The sequence below is a fragment of the Podarcis erhardii genome (genome assembly GCF_964252035.2).
Source record: "Podarcis erhardii genome assembly, chromosome: 1".
In the NCBI taxonomy this organism is placed as follows: Eukaryota; Metazoa; Chordata; class Lepidosauria; order Squamata; family Lacertidae; genus Podarcis; species Podarcis erhardii.
The window spans coordinates 120,143,713-120,164,432 of record NC_138497.1 but is presented as its reverse complement, the minus strand read 5'-3'; the positions used below and the strand labels follow the sequence as shown (position 1 = coordinate 120,164,432).

General features: G+C 50.5%; 1 protein-coding gene across 2 annotated transcripts in view; it reads left to right on the top strand.

The window, feature by feature from the left end:
- The first annotated feature begins 754 nt into the window (after positions 1 to 754).
- The window catches only part of GAD1 (glutamate decarboxylase 1), a 57,651-nt gene continuing 37,685 nt past the window's right edge, over positions 755 to 20,720 (top strand). The window contains exons 1-4 of one of the 2 annotated variants that reach the window (XM_081876152.1): positions 755 to 1,051; positions 3,245 to 3,406; positions 8,126 to 8,188; positions 20,285 to 20,443. In XM_081876152.1, coding sequence (XP_081732278.1) covers positions 985 to 1,051; positions 3,245 to 3,406; positions 8,126 to 8,188; positions 20,285 to 20,443 — 451 coding nt within the window. In that variant the 5' untranslated portion in view covers positions 755 to 984. Of the gene's footprint in view, positions 1,052 to 1,280; positions 1,611 to 3,244; positions 3,407 to 8,125; positions 8,189 to 20,284; positions 20,444 to 20,720 lie in introns of those variants that run through there. The other variant, XM_081876153.1, reaches the window with a different exon arrangement.

The window sequence follows — 20,720 nt, the reverse complement described above, 5'->3', positions numbered from 1 at the left end:
ATTATACGTACTTGGGATAGGGCTCCAAGTACTCAGACATTTCTCCTTTATAGCAAAGTGTATTCAGATGGGCAGGCTACAAATAATAAAATAATAATGATAATGATTATTATTATTATCATCATCATCATCATCATCATCATCTCGCCTCAGTTCTGCAGATCTCCCGGTGAAGGTGGTAACTTAGTTTTCACGAAGGAGTCTTTCAGAAAGGAGATATGGCTGACACCTTTACAGTGTTGCTGTTTGGCCTCTGGTAGAAATCTCTCACGCCCGTAGCACGTGTGTGTGTGTGTGTGTGTGTGTGTGTCCACAACGTATATTTTCCCTTAGACAGGCGCTTGTTTTTTCATCGGGCTAGTCGCTTTCCAACGCTATAGATAAAACGTCCTTCATGTATTGGCAGAAAGTGGAATATTTATTAAAGCTCCGGATGCTATTGGGGGACACAGGCTTCTACGCTCCCCTTCAATTTTATTTTTAGTGGATGGGTGCAGTAAAGAAACCGAGTTTGATACTCGTGTGTCTGTTGCTAAATCGGAGTCTTCTAACAACAAGGCGGCTTTATAAACGGACTAGATGCAGAGCAATCCCGTCTTTGATTCCTTGGTGCCCCCCAGTGGACAGATCCAAAATAATTATTCAAGCTTTGGATTCCCGCCCCCTTCGTAGACGGCAATAAATGGACGGTGGGCTTTATAAAAATTCTCTAAGCTCCTCCAAATGAATTGAGAAGGGAAGACACACACCACCACCACCCCAATCCTCCTTTTTAAGACGATTGCTCAACAGTACGACCGACATGTTCCGGGCGCTAATAAGGTTGCTGTCAGAGAGAAGCGACCATCAACCCAAATTAGGATTGAGCAGGTGGCTTTTAAAGAGCCAACTTTTATAAAGAAGACTCGTCGGAGAGAGGACGGCAAAACTCCCTCGTGGAAGCAGGAATGCAAGGCTCTGTGTGGCGTGGCGTGATCTGGACCCATGAAGATCACGCGAACACCTTGTTCTGAACAGGCAAACAGCCTCTCCTTCCAGCAATCGGAGTGCGGTAAGTATGCGCACAGAATCCCTTCTCGGGTCAGCCGTGATCTGGGTTCAGAATCGAGGTGCAAAACCACACGCGCTCCTTCCACTCCGCTCTTGCTTGGGGGAACCGCCTGCAACACCTGGGAGTGAATCACGCTCGCTTGGGAAGGCGCAACGCTTGGAGGCGCGTGATTCCTCTCTCTTTCTCTTTCTCTCTCTCTCTCTTGTACCCCCTCCCTCTCTCGCCGCCTTAGTCAACACCCGCACTCCTGCCCTCCCAAACTCCAGCTCTTTGGCTTCCCATCTTGGAGGAAACGAGGTGGAGGCGCTGGCAGAAGCAGTGACTCATGCCTGCGTCGCAACAGATCAGCCGGCGATTCGAGCTTTTTTTTTTTTTAAAAAAAAAAGCGAATCTCAAGTATTGGGGGGGGGGGCGCTAAGGTCATCTCGAATTAAATGCCAGGGAAGCCATTGATATTCCGACGTCGTTCGTGGCGGAGTTTATAAACGGCGAAGTTCTTCCAAAACGAAGATTTCTCCATCCTCCGCCGTTTGGGTTCCTGGAGTTGGAGCCTGGGTTGGTAAGTCTCTCTTGATTTATTTTATTTTATTCCTCAACGAAAAAGAACTCGCCGCTCCGTTCTTGGGTTCCCGGAGGATTTTGGAGGCTTTCTTTCGAGACGGTAGGGCTGTCTCCGTACTTAGAATTGAGGAAAGGATATTCGGTATTGGAAAGCTGATGTTTACGAGGAATAACCTGTTACTTCACTTTCCACCTTGGCCCAGGACGTATCCCCCATCTCTCTCTCTCTCGTTCTTTCTCTACCTCCTGAGATTCAGGTTTGTGACACGAAATTAAACGCGTGTAGACAGGCTGCCATCCTTCACCCCGCTGACCCAACACCCCGAGGTGCCCTTTATTCACGATAACTTTTTTCGTTTGGTGATGATGCCACGGTGACAGGTGTTAAATCTTGACCAAAATTAAACCTATCTATTTCCCGTGAGCTTAGATTTTGATGTTTTTTTTTTAAACAAAATCATTATTATTAAATAACGTGGACCAAACAGCTTTGAAGTCCAAACTCCCGAATGAGGTTGAGGTCATGTATTGATCGATCCTCTGCTTCCTGACGACCAAAGAACCTCCGGAAGAAGGTTGCTGGACGCGCAACGAAATGTCTTCCCAAAGCAGCGCGAAGAACACGCGTGGAAAGAGCTAGCCTCAGAAAGGCCAGCCACTGTAGAACATCTCGATTTTCATTCATTCATTCATTCATTCATTCATTCATTCATTCATTGTATAATTTGAAAACCGAAATGCTGGGCATTTTAACCGCGTGGAGCTGAAGTGCCATTCTGCTTCGTTTGTGCGCATCCAGAGGCGCAAGTTGCCCTAGAAGAATAGATGGGCTTGGCTGTTCCTTCCCCGCAATATTTGCCCCCCAGTTCGCCTCCCTCGACGTCGTTCCGTTTGCCTTTCGTAAACCTGCGAAGGGAGAGGGCGCCCCGGGGATCACCACCGGGATCCCTCCCTCGGAGATCTTTCTTCCTCAAGCAAATCGCCTCTTCCTCTCCCGACGTGTTTCTCCGCTTCCCCCTTCGCTCCGAGCCGTCGCCTCCTTCGCTGCCCATTGAGCCAGAAGGGGCGTCGAGTGAGTGAGTGAGTGAGTGAGTGGCCGGCGGCGGCCATCCTCCTCCTCTCCCTCCTCTCCCTCCTCCCACCTGCCCTTCCCCTCCGCCGCTTTGCTTCCAGGGGCCAAGACGAATCGTGCTCGGCTCGCCAGCCCCGTCCAGACATTTCTCCCGCTCGCTCGCCAGCCAGCCAGCCAGCGCTGCCTCATAAAAACCAACGAGGTGTCGTCGCCTCCAGCCATTTCTCCAGCCACGTCGCTTTGTCTGAGGAGAGGAGGCGGGCGAGGGATCCGCGCACCTCCGAGGAAGAAAGGGATCCTCCTCCTTCTTCTCCTTCTCCGCCCGCTGGAGGTGCCACAAGGTCCCTTTTGTGCCTGCCCTGCCCTCCCCACCTCCGACGGCCTGCGACTTGGCGCCCAGTTGAATGGCTTCTTGTCGCGCCTTGGCCGAAGCGAGAGGAAAGAGAGGGGGCGGGGGGGGGACCGATAGTCACAGCCCGGAATACACACACACAACCACACACACAACCACACACACACACACACACCCTCTCTAAACCCGCCTTTCTCTTCCCTTGCAGTAAATCATTCTGCTGGGATCGGAGGAAGGCTAAGGCAAGAAGAAGACGACGACGAAGCAGCCCGGGATCTAAGGGCTTTGCCTCAGCACCTCATGGCGACCTCGGACCCGTCCTCGTCCAACACGGCTCCGGATCCCAATCCGAGCAACTTGCGACCCACAAGTAGGTCTCGCCTTCCCGCCTCGCGCCGCCTTCGTTTGCTGCCGCGGTGGTGGTGGCCACGCGTCGTCGTCGTCGTCCTTTTTCGGCGGGCGGGTGGGTGGGTGCGTGGCTTCCCCACACAATTCGACATTCGCCACAAAAACCACCGCGACCAAGCACGACCGACATGGAAGCTCGCCTTCGAACGAGAAACCCCTTTCCCTCCACACCCCCCCCCAAAAAAACCACACACGAATTCAGGCCGAAACCGTGGGGTGGTGGGCGTGGGTTCGGCTTGGGGAAAAACAAAGGAAGCAAGGAATCTGGGGCCATTGCTACAAAAACGAGAGAAGGGGTGGCAAGGGGGGAAGGGGAAAAAAACCCTGTTCGCTGAGGAGGACTTTGTACGCGGCTGCTGGAGCGGGGCGTGAGGGGCGGGTCGGGGTCTGCGACCGTTTTTCGGGCTGACAGACCCGGCCGGCGCCAAGTTCCACCGGTGGTTTCTGACGCGCGGCGCGAGTCCCTTCCCGCCGTTTCTTTTTCTTTTCCCTGAGGTAATCTCTGATCCAGGGGGCCAATGGAGGCTATTCGAGAGGCTCCCCCCCCCCATCCCTTGTCCCTAACTGCCCCGTGTTTTGCCTGGAGTTATTAAGGTGTGAGTCGGAAGGGGAGGGCGCGAAGGAGCCGGGTTTATAGCTTTCGGCTAGACAGACATTCGGCAAACCCGCGGAGGGGAAGAAAAAAAAAGGCGGGAGGAGGGGGCGCGGCGGCGGCGGCGGCGGCGGCTTGAAATAAGCCTGGACGACATAATCACCCAAAGCGGGGAGGGCGATAAATGGAAGCTTGGCAAAAAGCGGGGAAGAGGTCCGCCCCCCCACCTTGGAAGGGGTTGTGAAGCATGGACACCCCCCTCATTATTGGGCCACATGAGGGGAGGCTAAACCCTCCGGGCGAAAATAGCTTTTTGTGTGTGTGTGGTGGCCTGGCGCCTGTTTGTTTGTGTTTGTGTGGTGATTTTCTTTCCTCTCGCCTCAGAGCTGTCAAAAGCTCGCCTAATGGTTTCAAGGCGTTTAAAGGAAACCCGTGGCGGGCTTTTATTGGGGGGGATGGACACGCGACAAAAGAAGGGTCGAGCGCGGTGTTGTGTATCTCCTCAGGAAGAATCCCTTCCCTCCGCGACCATTTCAAGGAATGCGGCCTCCTGTCAGGTTCCCTCACAGTAGGGAGCAGCGCGGGCTGCGCGCCCTCTTCCCGCGCTCGCGCGGCCATTGCCTATTGTTTCCCGACGGCTCTCTCGCGCGCGCTCCCTCTCTCCCGCCTCCTGGTCCGGCTGCGGGAGCGCGCGTGTGATTGAGGGGAAGGGATGGAAGAGGTGGTGTGTGTGGCGCGTGTCCCTTGGCCTCCTCTCCTGGTCATGCTCCGCCTCGCCTGAGGCGTCTTAAAAGTCCTGTCAAAGCTGCTTCTCCCGCCTGCCACTCTCCGGTCCCGCCTTCCCTTTCGGCTCCCCGGCGCCCCGTCCTTCGTCCTCTCCGGCTGTCCTTCTTCGGCAGCCGGGCGGCCTCCTCCCTTTCACCTGAGCCGACCTTCTCCCGCTGCCTCCTCGCCGTCCTTGCGCCTTTCCAGCCCGCTGACCCGCTCGAAGGGCTCTCCACCCGCGCCATTTGTCTTCTTCCCGTTCCCTTTGCCGCCCTCCTCTTTTCTGCTCTTTTTCCCTGCGCCTTTCCCTCTCTGCCTGATGGCTCCAATTCGACCACCACTACAACAACAACCCCCATTTTTTATTTTTTATTTTTTTGCCATACATTCCCCCCTCAGCAAGCAGCTCTCCAACTCTTAAGCTTGGAATCTCCCTCCCCCCTTCCCCATAGCTGTCAACTTTTCCCTTTTCTTGCGAGGAATCCTATTCGGGATAAGGGAATTTCCCTTACAAAAAAGGAAAACGTTGACAGCTATGCCTTCCACTCCTTCAAATGCGCTCTGCACCCCGCCACCATTTCCCTGGGCGCGCCTTCTGGCGCCCGCCTTCCTGCCTCTTCTCGTCCTCCCAGCCAGAGCGCCCCCTACAGGCGCGTTTTTCAAACAGCGTGGAAGGGGTGGTAGTAAAGGCGCGAGACCCAGCGCGCACTGTGGGCGGAGCCAAAGCCCAGCCTTTTCATTTAGACATTTCTGTCCCTTTTTTCCACAAGGGGCAGCTGGGGGGGGGGGGACGAGGAAAACCTATCCTTGGTATTTGCTGTCCTCTCCGACATGCCGGTTTGAGACTGTGGTTGCATCCATGCTTAAAAGGAAACGAGCTCCACGAATGCCAACGGACACCTGCTTTCAAGGGGTGTGGATCGCATGGAAAGCCTGGCGATCTTTCTTGAAAGGAAGTTGCGTTGGAACCAGGGGGTCCCGAAAGGATGCAGCTACAAAGGCCATAAACCTTAACTCCGGAGCAGTTACCCCCTTTGTATTGGGACCTAAAACAATGGCCAAGTAATACACCGCTAGCTAGAACCTTTATTCTCCCTCCTTCTTTCCTGCGTCCCTCAGTCTAGCACTGACTTTGCTACAGGCCCAGCTTTTGGTCCCTTGGAGAAATGGGGTGTGCTTGTTTCCACAATTCTAATGCAGGGTTTTAACTCCACCCACCGTGTTTTGCTTATTTATATATTTATTGGCAATCGATATTTTTTTTTTCTCTTTCCTTCCCCCACCCCACTCCATTAATTGCTTCGGATGGGCTCCTCCATTTCCCTCTCTTTCTAATTTCTTCCAGGAGTAGTGTGGGGGGAAGCACATTGGAAATCCAGTTAGGAATTTCAAGTTGAATTTCACAGAAATACACGGCAGGCAGTCAGGCAAGCTAGTTGTCTTCTTCAGGCATTGCCAGTATCCGTGATTTGGGACATGCAGCTTAGGTTTCATTTAGGCCGCCTCCTGAATAATGCACGCATACCCTTTAAACTTGAAAACATATTTTATAATACCACTAGCGCTTTAGAGATTAAAGAGTCGGAATATACGCTTTTCCTTCTGGGTTACATTCACACGGTATCCTTTCTTAGGATCCGGGTTAGCCATTGGCAGAGCCGCAGTTACTGGGCATGGAAGCCAGCTGCCAAGTAGGCTTACTCGGAAGTAAATCCCCCTGAGTTCAGTGGGGCTTACTACTGTATTCCTTAACACCGTGGCAGAGCCGTTTCCAATTCTCCAGGCCTCTTGAAGTCTCTCGGACCGCTGGTGCTTTGATGGTTGGCAATCAATTATCTTTCTGTTTCCTTCCTTCTGCGATTTGTTTGTGAGTTGTTGTTTTTTTGTCTCTCCCCTACTTTATCCCTTTCTATTTGCCCTCTCTCGTTTCAGTTAGCGCCCCAAACTAACTCACACTTTCCTAAACCTTATTGAAGGTCGTTGCAGCCTCTCGCACTTTCAGCACCGCCTGAGATGGACAGCGCAATGCGTGTTCCAACTGCCTGATAGGGGTTGCGGGCAGTATGAATGGGGTTGTCTCGAAAAATGGGGAGCAGGAGGACGTGAGGGGCCTTTCAATGTGTCTCCCTGACTCGTCATTCCGGCTGCAACCTAGTCATGCAAGCCTGATCATCTAGTCAAATACTATTTTTCACCCAATTAATTCCTGAACTCTTCCATGACCCCATTTCATGCCAGTTTATTTTAAGCTGCCACTTTCCTGGAGCAGTGCCAATAAATTATTAGGAGATAGTCAGGTCTCTCTCTCTCTCCTCCAGCTGCTTTGTCTCTTCCCATCTTCCGGCTGGTACCTATGCTGCCAGCGACTCACCACTGACTCGCCTGCGCGCTCAACCTGCTATTCCCTCCCACCCACCACCCACCTCCTGATTCCTTCATTGGCCCCTTAAAAGGAGAGCGTGCTCGACTTTGTTAAAAGACCACGGAAATCACAAACTGGAGGCTTGATGGGGAACTTGGAATAGCAGAAAGCTGGGGAAGGGGGCGGCGGCATGAGGTTTATTTCCGTTGTCTAATGGGGCTGCGAGTAGATAACAAAGACTTTTGTTGTGCTCGTACCAGATATCACGGGGAAGTGGAACTATGTCTTTGTTTGGACCAACGACTGCATGTCTCCCAGTCCTTGCGTTGACCTGGAGACATTAAAGTAAAGCAAACACACCTGTGCGAAAAGATGCAGGTAGCTACGCTGAGAATGGAGGCCTGCCATTTTCCGCCACCAGCACTCACATTCATACCGGAGGCATTCTTGATGATCCCAAAGACGTTTCGTTTTAGAGTTAAGCCTTCTAGCTGCCATGAGGGTAGAAAACAGAAAGATAAAATGCGTTCCGCTTGGAGCAGTCCCTGTCCTGCGTAAGTCTTCGCTCCCACCACACCTCTCCAATAACCCCTTCTAGGACAGTGGAGAAGGCACTCTGCTTATGGCCGGCTAAAACTGTTTGCCCATTCACCTTTTGAGTGGGATCTGCTGCAATAAGGTAAATTATAATTGAGATGCCAGTGTAATTGCCGTCCCCCCATTACCCCAAATCGCCAGTGCGATCAGTCAGTCACCTTTTGGGACCCGTTCTCTCTTTTGTCTAGCAGAACATTATGGTCTGCTAGTGGGGCTGCTAAATATTTCGTTTGCGATCTGAGAGCTGCAGTGTATTTTTTAGAGCCAGGTCTGCCGCTCCTTCGAAGCACAGCAGCTGGGGATTGCAAAGTAGGCTGTGCCGCTCATTTCCACGGCCATAAACCTCTCGTCTCTGTTCCTTTCAGCTTATGACACCTGGTGTGGTGTGGCTCATGGCTGCACGAAGAAAATCGGGCTGAAGATATGTGGTAAGTGCAAAGATGCGCGCGCAAAAAATCGTGTAGCTCCGGTCATATTCTCTCTGTGTCTGTGTCTCTTTCTCTTTCCTTCTCTCTCACCTCCTTCCCTCCTTCAGGCTTTGTCTTGAATCCATAACCATCCCCGAAGCTTTTTTATCACTTGCTAAAGCCCATCATCGCTCCCTTTCTGAAGCAACTGGGTTGGCCGACCAGAGAAAAAGTAGGCCACCTCTTTTATCTGCAGATAAACGCGAGAAACGGGAACGAACCCGCAAAGAAACGTCTCTCCTCCCCTCTTCCTCCGCCCACGGAGAAGTGCGACGGGGCAACCATCAGCAATACCCCAAATTCGTTTTCAAGGAGGTGGTGGGATGAGCGGGCTGTGTGTCTGTGTAAGAGCGAAATTGGCGCTTCTCTCTAATCCTATGCTAGAGGCTCTTGCGCCCTCTACTGTCCGACGCAAGCACAGACCGTCAGCAGCCAGGGCAAAGCGCAGCTGGAGGTAGAATTTACTGGTTCCCCGTTAAATTGACCTACTGGTGCTAGAAAACAACAATTGCGGCTGCTGGAAGTACACCACAGGCCTTTTCCCCCCCAGGGCGTTTGAAGCGAGATGGGCGTTTAGCAGATGGATAGCGCGACACCTGTGTGCATTTGCAAGAGGTTCCTTAGACGGGAGATCCTCTGCCCAAAAAGAACTGCAGGTCTTTTTGCGCGTGCGATGCTGCTGTGAGAAAAACACACCATTGCTTCTCTCTCCTCCCTGCTACCCCAGGGAGGGGAAACAGACAGACAGAAATGTATCTACATGCTTTTATTCCTGTCTTAAGCAGCCATACAGATAAAGATGTCTGCACTCTTTACAAACAGCAGCAGAGAGAAAAAACTCCACCCATGTACATCCTGTACAGGTCATATAACACACATTGAGCTAACGTCCGGTGCTCAATATGGAGAATGGACTGCCCCTTTCTTGCCGTGGTAACAGTCACAAACATCCTGTCTGGCTTTCCAGCCACCTGCAGCTGGCTTAGCTACTCCTTGCTTCTGCATTGCTTCTTTATGGTAACAGATTAAACAGGGCTAGCTTTAGGAAGAAGGCATCTCCGCGATTCTGCTCCTCCTGTCCACCTCAAAGGGAGTAACTCCTCCTGAAGCCTCCGGGTATCCAGCTCCCTCCGGCGACCCTGTGAAACGGGGGCCGTCGAGGAAGGCTGGGGAAGGGGGTGTGGCGGCGGCGCACGACCCAAGGCGAGAGCGAGCAGCAGGAGGAAGGGAGCGCTTGCCAGGCGGCGAGTTGGGTCTGCCTTGCCACATCTCACTGTCTGAAATTTTTCAACCTTATCGGCCCAGAAAATACGGATCTCCTGGGGGAGAAAGATTAACGAGAGCCTTATTAAAGAGCCATTCGTCAGGCTGCTGCGTCCGGGAGATAGGAGGCTGGCAGCCAGTCAGCGCTCGGGTGTCTTGAAGTGAAGGGAGGAGGAAGGCGAGCAAATAATATGCCGTCAGATTGCACCCGCTACAGCAAGAGATTCATTTGCGGATAACGAGACTGTCTGCCTCTCTTCAGATTTCTTTATAACGCCTAGGAAAGAAGGGGGCGGGGTCGCCTAAGCCCAGCCAAACCTTGGTCCATGTTTTGCTTTTGGAGGTTTTAAATGCGTTTAACAAAAGCCCGGTCCTGTGTGCGCTTGCTGGTAAAAAAAGCCCACTGCACTCCATGGGGTTTACTCTCAGGAAAATACGCACAAACTCCCGGCCTTTCAACAGAAGCCCTTTGCGCGCTTATTTTTGGGAGTAAGGCTCGGGTTACGGACTTGCTTCTGGGTAAATACACATAGGATCAGGCTGAGAGAGAAGCGCTTTCATCAAATCAGGTGTGGGGGGCTGCACTTAAACATGCACTTGCATGCACGCAAGCACGCACTGATACGTTTTTCACTAATATTTCAGCATGCCAGAGGGTGGTGGTGTATTTTAAAGACGACGAAAACACGCGGGAGTTTGGAGCCGGAATTAAGGCGCGTCTGAAAAGCACCAGCGCCGAGGTTGCTTTAACCCTTCCAGCCCAGCAGAGGTTGCCTTGGAGCCGAAGAAAGGACTGCTATTAACTTCTTCCTCTTCTATAAATAGCTCCTGATCTGGGCTTAATGGGCCGTTTCCTTGCTGGTCCCTTCAGTGGCTGGAGCGGCGAGGGTTTTTTCATCATCATTTTAATTTAGCTCGGCAAGCAGAACTGATAAAGTAACGCGCCACTGCCTCTGGTTGCTAGACTACCGGGGTTTATGGAGGGGCAACCCTTCTGCTACCACTAAACAAATACAGACCGCTGAAAATGCTGCGCGCTCTCCCAACGACCGTTGTCAATGCAGCACGGTGGGCAACAGCGCGATCCCCAAACCGGTCGAGCTGTTAAAGGCTTTAAATCCAGACCTGCAGCGTATAGAACGTTTTGGACTGAGCCGCAAAGTCCAGCTGGTGATTTAGAGCAGTTAGTCTTTAAGGTGTCCCAAGACTCGTTTGGTGGTGGTGTTTTGTGGCCTGCGTGTCTTTATTATTTTTGCTGGGGGGGGGGGGAGTTGAGCGCGCCTGCATCCTCCCACTTAATAAAATACATGCATTTCTAAGCTGCTTTAGAAATTTTAAACAACGGGACCTCCTTAAGCTGCAGCCATTTGATCGCTGTTAGATTTGTTCGTTGGTTTCAGGCTTCCCTATGAGGAAAGGGCAGGGTGAGGTGTGCGCAGATTAGTTAGATCCACTTTAATTCTTTCAATATTAAATTCAAAAGAGTCTGATTTCTCACAGTTGGGAATCAAATTTCCATTGTGTGTGTGTGTGTGTGTGTGTGTGTGTGTGTGTGTGTGTGTGTGTAAATCCCTTCGTTGCGTCTGGCGCTTGCAAACGTCGCCGGTTGCCGGACCATTAAGGACTTTCAAGTCGATTACCCTGCGCGATTGATCAGTTAATTAGCCAGCCCATCAAAGCGAGTATTATGGTCTGTCAAGGCAGGCGCTGGCTGGCGGATGCTTCCTGGAGCAAAAACGTGCCGACTTATAGCGGACCAATCACCCGTTTTGTCCAGAGTTGTCAAGGCGTCTCTCCGGACTTGAGGCACCTAACCCAGATGTCTGTGCAACGCCGAAGTAACTTTCGCGAAAGGCAGACCTAACTGAAAAGCGGACTGAAGATTATTATTTTTTTAAGCCAGCCGTGAATAAATTATTATGGAGGTGATGCTGTGCATCTTGGTCTAACCGGAAAGGCAGAAGAAGTGAGAAAATTACTGTATTTAAGCTCAGGAATATTCGCATTTCTTTTTCCGGCGCCCACACCACCCGTGGATACAAGATTTTCCGTTTGAGATATTATATAAACCAGGCCTGGAAAACTTGCTGCACTGCTGCTCCCTGTTGCTGGAGCCTAACATCCACCCATCATCCATTGACCGTACTACCGGATGGGCTTTTGGGTCCATCAACTTCCGGAGGGCTGCCGGTTCCTCACCTCTACGGTGAATTATAATCTCCTCCCTGAGAACTAGCAACTCTGTTTGAGGATCCCGGTTCCTCAAGCTCCTTTGGTGTCTGCAAAAAGAGGGAGGGGCAAGAGATCTCGGGATCCCACCAGGGGGACGAAGTCATTCAGAGATCTGAATTGAGATCAAATCCTACAGAATTCGATTTACTTCTGAGAAAGCATTTGTTGTCAGACAGCGCTGCTCCCTTGCCTTGCCTTGACTGTCTTTTAGCGCCTACAAACCCTGGCGGGGGCGATCGCACTCTGAAAATAGTTATTCACATAAATAAGTAAGTAAATGCAAAGCGGCCTCGCCTCAACTTCTTTTGATTTCAGCGGACTTTCCGATTTCTCCCCGTGGAGTTTCCAGGGACGCGAAGTCTGGATAAAGGGGCGTCTCGCCAAAACTGCGACCGCCAACTCAGTGTGACTTAGGTGGCTGCAATCCTTTACCTGGAACTGTGACTCAATGGAACTTGCTTCTTGAGTGAAGAGACATGTTTAGAATTGCGCTGTTATCCCAAAGTAAGAGTGCAAAGGATTGCCGCACAATTGGGAAGAAAGGCCACCGAAATCCAGCGGGATATATTTTCCCCAAATATAACGGGTTTAGGATTTGTGCTGCTTGATCGATGCTGACCACGCCTAGGCATGCTTATTCAGGGAAATAAGTCGCGCTGCGTCCCGTGGAAATCACTCCTAAGTAAATGCGCGCAGGATGAAGAATTGCCAAACGCGACGGTGCCAAAGAACAGAACAGAACAGAACAGGGAACATGAGGCCATATTGTATTTTTATATATCTCACCTGTCCCCTAAAGACGTCAAGGAGATTTGAACCGCCCCTCCCCGCTTGGTACATCACTCTGACACCTAGTTAGGGAAGTTCTCGAAGGACACAAGAGTTCTTATTCGGAAGTGTCCAAAGCAAGAAAAATAAAAGAAACACACAACCCTTCTGTTCAGCCCAGTAGAAACCACAGAGATATTAAAACTACCGCAAAATTTACCACAGTGCATCCCAGAAGCTATACACTAATAAGAAAGCGTTTTACGGGAGCGATTAGGTTTGAAAACCCTCTAGGAACAAAGCAGAGAACACTTCCAGCGGGACGCAGCATAGAGGCCACACACTACTTCCTGTGAGATGGTGGATACATTGGTTTAATAAATGAATAAATAAATAAATCCGTTAACTTGCAAACCAGTTAAACTGCAGTCGTTCGACCTGAACAGTATTTACGAAAGCAGGACCCATAAAACTGTTTCCTTTTATGCAAGTTTAGATTCTTAAAACTTTTCAGTACCATCCAAGCTTGTGCCCTTGGGTCGGTTTCGGTGTTTCGCATTCATTCATGATGCGCAATGGAAATAAATGCCTGGTTCAATTTATGTTCAAAGGTACAGAAAGACTAGGGAAACTTCTCTATTCTGAGGCGAATCAGAGTGGAAAGCAATTTATTCCCTGCTGCCCCCAGTGCTTGTTTTCCCGGTATAATTATTTAATTCGAGTATTCAAATCGTTTTGTTGCCATTCTTCCATTTTGGTATTTTGTTGCGTGTTCCTTTGTCTCTTAGACCCAACTCGCAGCCGGAAGGGATACGCAGCTTGTTTTAGAAAGAAGCGAACCCAACGCCCTTCCCCATCAGCCAATCAGAGTGAAGTAGGACTCCTTTCCTAATTGGCTATGCTCTCCTTTATGTAATGTGAGCCGTGCTCGGATTTGTCCAATGAGGCTTCAGTAGAACATTCACAAAATTTCTGCGGTGGTTCTTGGGTGGGCGGACTATAGAACGCAGTCGCTCTCGTTTCTAGTCCTCAGGGCCGACGTAATAGAGCGAGGTCGAAAACGAAAAGGCTGCGGAAGGTTGGGTCCCTTGCTCTCAAAGGTGGTCCATGGAGACCTTAAGCTAGGGGGCGGTCTGTCAGAGAGCGCTATAGTGGAGCTGGGATTTTGTTATTCCTTCCTGCCATAGCTGGCAACTTTCCCCCTTTTTTAAGGGAAATCCTATTCGGAATAAGGGAATTTGCCTTTTTTAAAAAAGGGAAACGTTTAAAAAAGGGAACGCTATGCTTCCTGCTTCCGCTCTATCTTATGAGCAACCCAGTCCTGTGGTCCCAATGGAGACAGACTGGTCTAGTAGTCAAAATTCATAGCCCTCCCTTTGACTATAGAGCAGTATTATTATTTAAATAAACACCTTATAGTTTTCGATGTTCGAATCCAGAATGGGATGAGCTGTGTTTAAAGAGTCTCTCTCGTTCGCTCGCTCGCTCGCTCACACAAACACACAAATTGTCATTTTTTCTATAACTATGCCTCTCAGTAGTTTAATACTATTTTCTCTAAGGCCTTTAAATCTTGCCCTGAAAATAATTGGCTTCCTTTTATATGCCCAGTAGCGTCAGATCAAGTCGAATTACCTTCTAGGAGAGTGGGGAAGGGAGAGACAATCTACTGTAAAATAATTGCCCAATTTGTACCTATTACTTCAACGTCGCGTGGATGCTGCAACCTGGTTAACTTTATTAGCTGAAGATTTCCTGATACATCATCCTCACAGAAGTTCAATTTGGTTTGTTTTTTTAAAACAAGAATAACTGATTAAATCTTTAAATGGGAGGAGGAAAGGGGAGGGCCAGCCCTGGCTGGCTCTAGACAGGCCCCGCTAGATCTCGTTTTAATTAACTTTTCTGGAAATGAGCAGCGTTGGACTCCCGCCCTCCTTTCTGGATGCACCGAAGGACGGAAAGAATAGCACAACTAGTACAGTTGATGGTTATCAAGTAAGCCTCGCCAAGGAGAAATAGAAGAAATCCAATGCGGCAGACAGGGACGCTCCTGTTATCTGTGCCACTTGTTCAAGGAGACCGACGGGTCTACTAAATTCTTAGGGCCACGATCTAACGAAGTGAAGCCCCCTTTAATTCCTGGAGTCCATTGGTGATCTGAGAGTGATTGACTTTGGCTGAATTCTCGGCTTTTTATAGGTAAACAGGTAAAGGACCCTTGGACGGTTAAGCGCAAAGGCGACTATGGGGTTGCTGCGCTCATCTCGCTTTCAGGCAGAGGGAGCTGCGTTTGTCCACAGACAGCTTTCTGGGTCATGTGGCCAGCAGGACTAAACCGCTTCTGGCACAACAGAACACCTTGAGGGAAGCCAGAGCGCACGGAAATGCCTTTTACCTTCCTGCTGCAACGATATCTATTTATCTACTTGCACAGGCGTGCTTTCCAACTGCTAGGTTGGGAGGAGCTGGGACAGAGCCACCGGAGCTCAGCATCTTGCGGGGATCCAAACCCTCAACTTTCTGATAGGCAAGCCCAAAAGGCACAGTGATTTAGACCACAGCGCCACCTGCGTCCTTCTTTATAGCCACGACCACGCGATGCCATTGCTCACGCGTTGCTCCACATTTTAATCCTTTGCTGAAAGGCCAAACCCCATTCCAATACGCTTTGTGGGGGCTTCAGCTCAAGGGACCCCCGTTATCATTCTTTCAGTTGTTGGCAAGCTCAGTGCCTTTTGGAACTGAAGAAGGCTGATGTCCTCTCCAGTGCATCAAGCGCGCGCACACAGAGCACACGCGCACTCATGGAACCGTATTCTTTGGAGAACAGCGACCCCTTCCTGTCTCTTTACGCACCAAAAAAACCTAAACTGAACTTGGAGAGACATAAATAATAGGGGGAGACTTAGGTTCAATTTCCCCACTCACGGGGTGATCTTGAGCTTCTCTTTGCCGGGGCTTTATTATTAGTATTAGCATTATTTTATCCATACTCTGCTTATCTGTCTGGGTTTCCCCAGTCACTTTGTGGGGAGAATTCCTCTCTGACCGCTTTTAGAGCAAGAGCTGTGGCTCCTCCAGAAATTTATGGGACTCTACCTCCCATCGGTTGCAGCCAGCATGCCAAATGGGTTGGGTCATGGTGGATGGGAGTTGTAGTCCAGAAACATTGGGAGGACCAGTAGCTTCCCGATCGCTGCTAAATGCGGCGCATTCCTTCCTCTCTCGCTTTTTGAGCAGAAATCTAAAATTAAGATTGCGGGAGTTTGCCTGTCACAAGCGGGGACCTCTGGTGGATGAGTCAGTGGAATCACGTTTTGCAGCCTTCCTCGGCTGAAAACTTTATTTAAAAAAGCAAGCTCCCCCCTCTCTTCGGTCCGATGCGCGTGCGCTTTAGCGAAGACGCAACACCTCCCGAGTTTATTCTTGGCACCGTGTGCTTTCGCCTTGAAAGGGAGAGCCTGCTGACACGTGCCTTTCTGTAAACCCCACCCCCCTCTCCTGCCTCCCACTGAAGTCAGCGGGATGTTTTGCCTTGGGCTACTCCTTGAAATGGGGCGGGGGAGGCCTGGCTGTCATCACGAGGAAGGAACCGCGAGGGCGTGAGTGAGCCGGAAGAAAAGGAAGCGCGTCCCAAAATCGTGAGCCTGAGTCAGAGTGACAGGAGAAGACAGAAATAGCGACTGCTTTGGGGGGCTTCCCCTCCCGCACCGGCACTTGCACGCACGTCTTCCTCTTCGACTGACGACGCAGTTCTTCGAAGGAAGCTATGGGATCCGTGCAACGGGCTCCCCACTGAAGGCAACAGCAGAGAAGGCAACCACTTGGTTCCAATCAGGCCTGATGGTTGCTAGCTATGCTCAGAGTACACCCTCCAGTCTACTAACCTAACGCCCATTATTTTCAATAGCCCTACCCTTGTTTGGGCAGAAACATACAATGCTAGTGTCTATTCCGTGTTACAGCATCGGTACATCTAACCTCCTCTGTCTTGTCTACACGAGCTGGCTGCGGCCTTCTGGGACTTCAGGAAAGGCTCTTTCCCATCCCCTTCGTGGAGATGCTGCGAGTTGAACCCACGACCTTCTGGATGCACAGCAGGGGCTCTGCCGCTGAGCTACAGGCTCAGAGCCACCCATTCTACACTCACGAGTGGGACTTGCTTCGGATTAAACGTTTCCCAGGAGTGGGGTGTCCTGTTCCTCCATCGGGTTTCTTTGCACCTAAAACGTTTCTGAATAGGAGCTAACTTTCGTTATGGCTTAATTTATGATCTCAGAGGAGCTTTCCCCATCCCCCTTTTACAGTGCCAGCCTACGCACGTTTACTCAGAAGTAAATCGCACTATGCTGAAAGTGGCTTCATCCTAGGTAGAAGTGTGCATAGATTGGAAGCCTTGATTATGGTTATTATGATTATAGACTTTTTAAAAAAGTAATAATCAGAAATAAATAAGAATAAAAATGTGCACCCCTTTCCCGGAGACCATTCCATTGCAAGTATCCAACGTCCCAAAATTTCAAACACTTCTTGCGATGATTTTGACCCCTTTCCGTTTTAACTACAAATTCTACAAACACCCTCCATATCTCCTCAAAATCATTTCTCCTGCATATCCCCCGTCTTACCTTAATGGCACATTTAATTTATCATAAATAGCTATATCCCATACCTCTTTATACCATTCTTCCATTCTGGAAGGAAGACTGGGAGCCTTAAACATGAAGTACAGTTATTTTTATATCTTAATTTTTTTTAAAAAAAGTAACCAAACTGAAGAGAGGATCCTGTTCGGAAAGTCTCTCTTTTTTTAAGGTTATATAAAAACAAGTGTAGAGGTCGTTCTCCTTTTATTTTGAATTCGTTTGCGTCGAAATCTATCGCAGTTATGTGCGTTGCGAGCTTAATACTGACGAACTGATGCGGGGGGGACGCATTCATTCACGTCCCCTACCCCCGCCCCTTCCCACGAAGGAAATAATTCTCTTTCGGAGGATGTGAAGCGAGCGCAGCCTTCCAACATATAGATTAGCCTCTGAGGTGGTCCCATTGAAGCCAGGCATAATAGGGCATCTGTTCCCATGGCAACGAAAAGCAAACCCGGAAAGCTGGGGTAGAGTCTGACTGGAGCCGGGAAGCATTGACCGATTAATCAGCAGCCGCCGGGGACTGACGGACGCGCATTCGCCGTGGATTTCAGAGCGCGAGCGCCGAACTAGATTTCCTGATGGGGAGCCACATCCTAAAGTCTGGTCCTATGTGCCTGTTAGCTTAGAAATTAGTCCAATCTCAGTGGGACTCGCTCCCTGGCAAAGCGTGCGCAGTACTAAGCGCCGCACTCATTTCAGTTTCAGAGCACATTTGATGAGGTTTGAGCTTCCCCCCCCACACACTCATTTTCCTCGGCTTTGGGGGGGCACGGACCTTTCCCCTAAATCGATGTCTCCAGCAACAAGGAAGAAGAAATCTCAGTGAGGCTGCTCTACTTTGTTATGCTAAGGCTGCGATCCTAACCGTTTCTGCCCTGAAGGAAGAAGTGCTACAGAATTCAATTCAAATGGGGCTTTTAGTTGTTGTTTGGTCGTTTAGTGGTGTCCGACTCTTCGTGACCCCATGGACCAGAGCACGCCAGGCACTCCTGTCTTCCACTGCCTCCCGCAGTTTGGTCAGACTCATGCTGGTAGCTTCGAGAACGCTGTCCAACCATCTCGTCCTCTGTTGTCCCCTTCTCCTTGTTTCCTCCATCTTTCCCAACATCAGGGTCTTTTCCAGGGAGTCTTCTCTTCTCATGAGGTGGCCAAAGTATTGGAGCCTCAGCTTCAGGATCTGTCCTTCCAGTGAGCACCCAGGGCTGATTTCCTTCAGAATGGATAGGTTTGATCTTCTTGCAGTCCATGGGACTCTCAAGAGTCTCCTCCAGCATCATAATTCAAAAGCATCAATTCTTCGGCGATCAGCCTTTTTATGGTCCAGCTTTCACTTCCATACATCACTACTGGGAAAGCCATAGCTTTAACTATACGGACCCTTGTTGGCAACTCTCGGGGAAATGGGGTCAGGGTTGCAGTTTAACATGGAAATAAAGCTTTATTCAGAAAAGTGGGTCTTAGAGACACTTAGCGAAAGAGGCGGCCCTTTACTGTTAAACCGTCCGATAGACACCTCCGCAATATCTCTCCCGTAGGTTGAATGCTATCGATTTGAACAGCGCTTCTGATCGGCCTTTGAAATCAATACAGCTGGCTTCTAAATAAGAACAACCGTTGCGAGCGGTGTGCTTGAACCTTTCGCAGTTCTGCGTTCCCGGGTTTGGAAAACGAGCACCGCCACACAATCCTCCACCTTCCAGGAGTAGTAGTTGTTATTATTTATTTAATTTGTATACGCCCTTTATCCCAAGGTCACACGGCGGTTCACCGCATAAAATTAGGAAACAAGAACACAAAATGCATAACAATAAGACCAAACAAAAGCAAACCAATCACACACACCCTCCCACAAACGCTTTTAAAATGCCATTGTTGTTGTTGTTTAGTCGTTTAGTCGTGTCCGACTTCGTGACCCCATGGACCAGAGCACGCCAGGCACTCCTGTCTTCCACTACCTCCCGCAGTTTGGTCAAATAAAAGGCCATAGACTGTTTAATCAGCCAAAGGTTAGGTTAAAGAGGAGCCTTTTCGCCTGAAGGTGCATAATGAAGGCACCACGCGAGCCGCCCTGGGGAGAGCATTCCACAAACGGGGAGCCGCTGCAGAAAAGGCCCTGTTCTCCTGTGGCCACCCTCCCTGCCTCTGGAGGAGGGAGCACACAAAAGCCTCAGATGAGGATCACAGGGTCCGAGGTGGTTCATATGGGGCCGGTTTCACTGGTGGTGGTGTACCCTGGATAAGTAAAAGCCAGACTGCAGGCCATACCTTCCAAGGGAGTTCGGGATTCTGCGCTTAGTGCGTACAGATCCCTGTATGACTGCAGTGGAAATCACTTCCGAAAACTGTGACGTTCACGTCCAGCTGTGTGTTCCAGGACTGACAACGAAGCCAGAGAGGCTTAAAAGCAGCGGCGGGGGTGTGCGTTTCCCAGATTCTGCTGTTTCGGAGAGGTTACTTTTTTGGTATTCCAAAAAACAAACCCCCTCTTCGTTTGCTTGGCTTCGATGGCCGCCCGTGGCCCCTATCACAGTCCAGGCAGCCCGGACGGGGCCCCTTTCGCCTGAAGTCCACAAAACTTCCACCGCTGGGGAAGGAAAGTTGGGACGAGGTGGGGGCCTCTTGCCAGGATGCCATTGACTTCGTCCGGATCTTTCCCCTCCTGTCTCTCTTTTGGAGGAGTGGCATCTGTCCGATCGATTTAATAAGGATTTGCCATTGCACTAAATGACGAAAAATTGCGCGCGCGGTCTCTCGCCCCCCCCCCCGCACCCCGTCCTTTTTTTCTTGCCTGACTGGCTTTTTGCAGCTGATGTCCTTTGAGCGCTCTTTCCTCGGGGCGAGTTGTCTCTCCCCATAAATACTCTCCCTCTCCGACCTCGATAGGGGAGATCCTCTAGAACCAGCCCCACTGCGGGAACGGGCGGTGGGGTCTGGCAAAGTAGGAACCAGTTTGGGGGGGTGGGGGGAGCAGGTGTGGCTGGGTGCTTTGCTGGGTGGGGTTATCAGCAGCACGGAGGGTCTCCTTCGTTCTCCCTTCCCTGCTAACTCTCCTGAGCGGCTCCGTGGTTCTTTTGCTAAGCCAAGATGTTGGGAAGCGAGATGAAGCCTCCTCTGACCTGTCCGCCTTGTAATAACGATGTAGGGTTCTTGCAAAGGAACAACAGCCTGGAAGACAAGAGCCGGCTGGTGAGCGCGCTCAAGGAAAGGCAGTCTTCCAAGAACCTGCTGGCCTGCGAGAACAGCGAGAAGGAAACCCGGTTCCGGAGGACCGAGACGGACTTCTCAAACCTCTACGCCCGGGGTAAATAAATCCTCCTCCTCCTCCTCCTCCTCCTCCTCCTCCTCCTCCTCCTCCTCCTTCTTCTTCTTTCCCAGGTAGGGCACATTCCCACTAACAGGGGCTCCTTTCCCAAAAGAAAAGGGGAAGCGTTGAGTTGTCTGATCTTGAGTCATACCATTGGTCCACCTAGTTCAGTACTACTTGCACTGAACTAGCAGGGCTCTTCAGAGTTTCAGCCTGAAGATGCTGAGGACTGAACATGGGACTTTCTTAATGGAAAACAGTTCTCAATCTATAG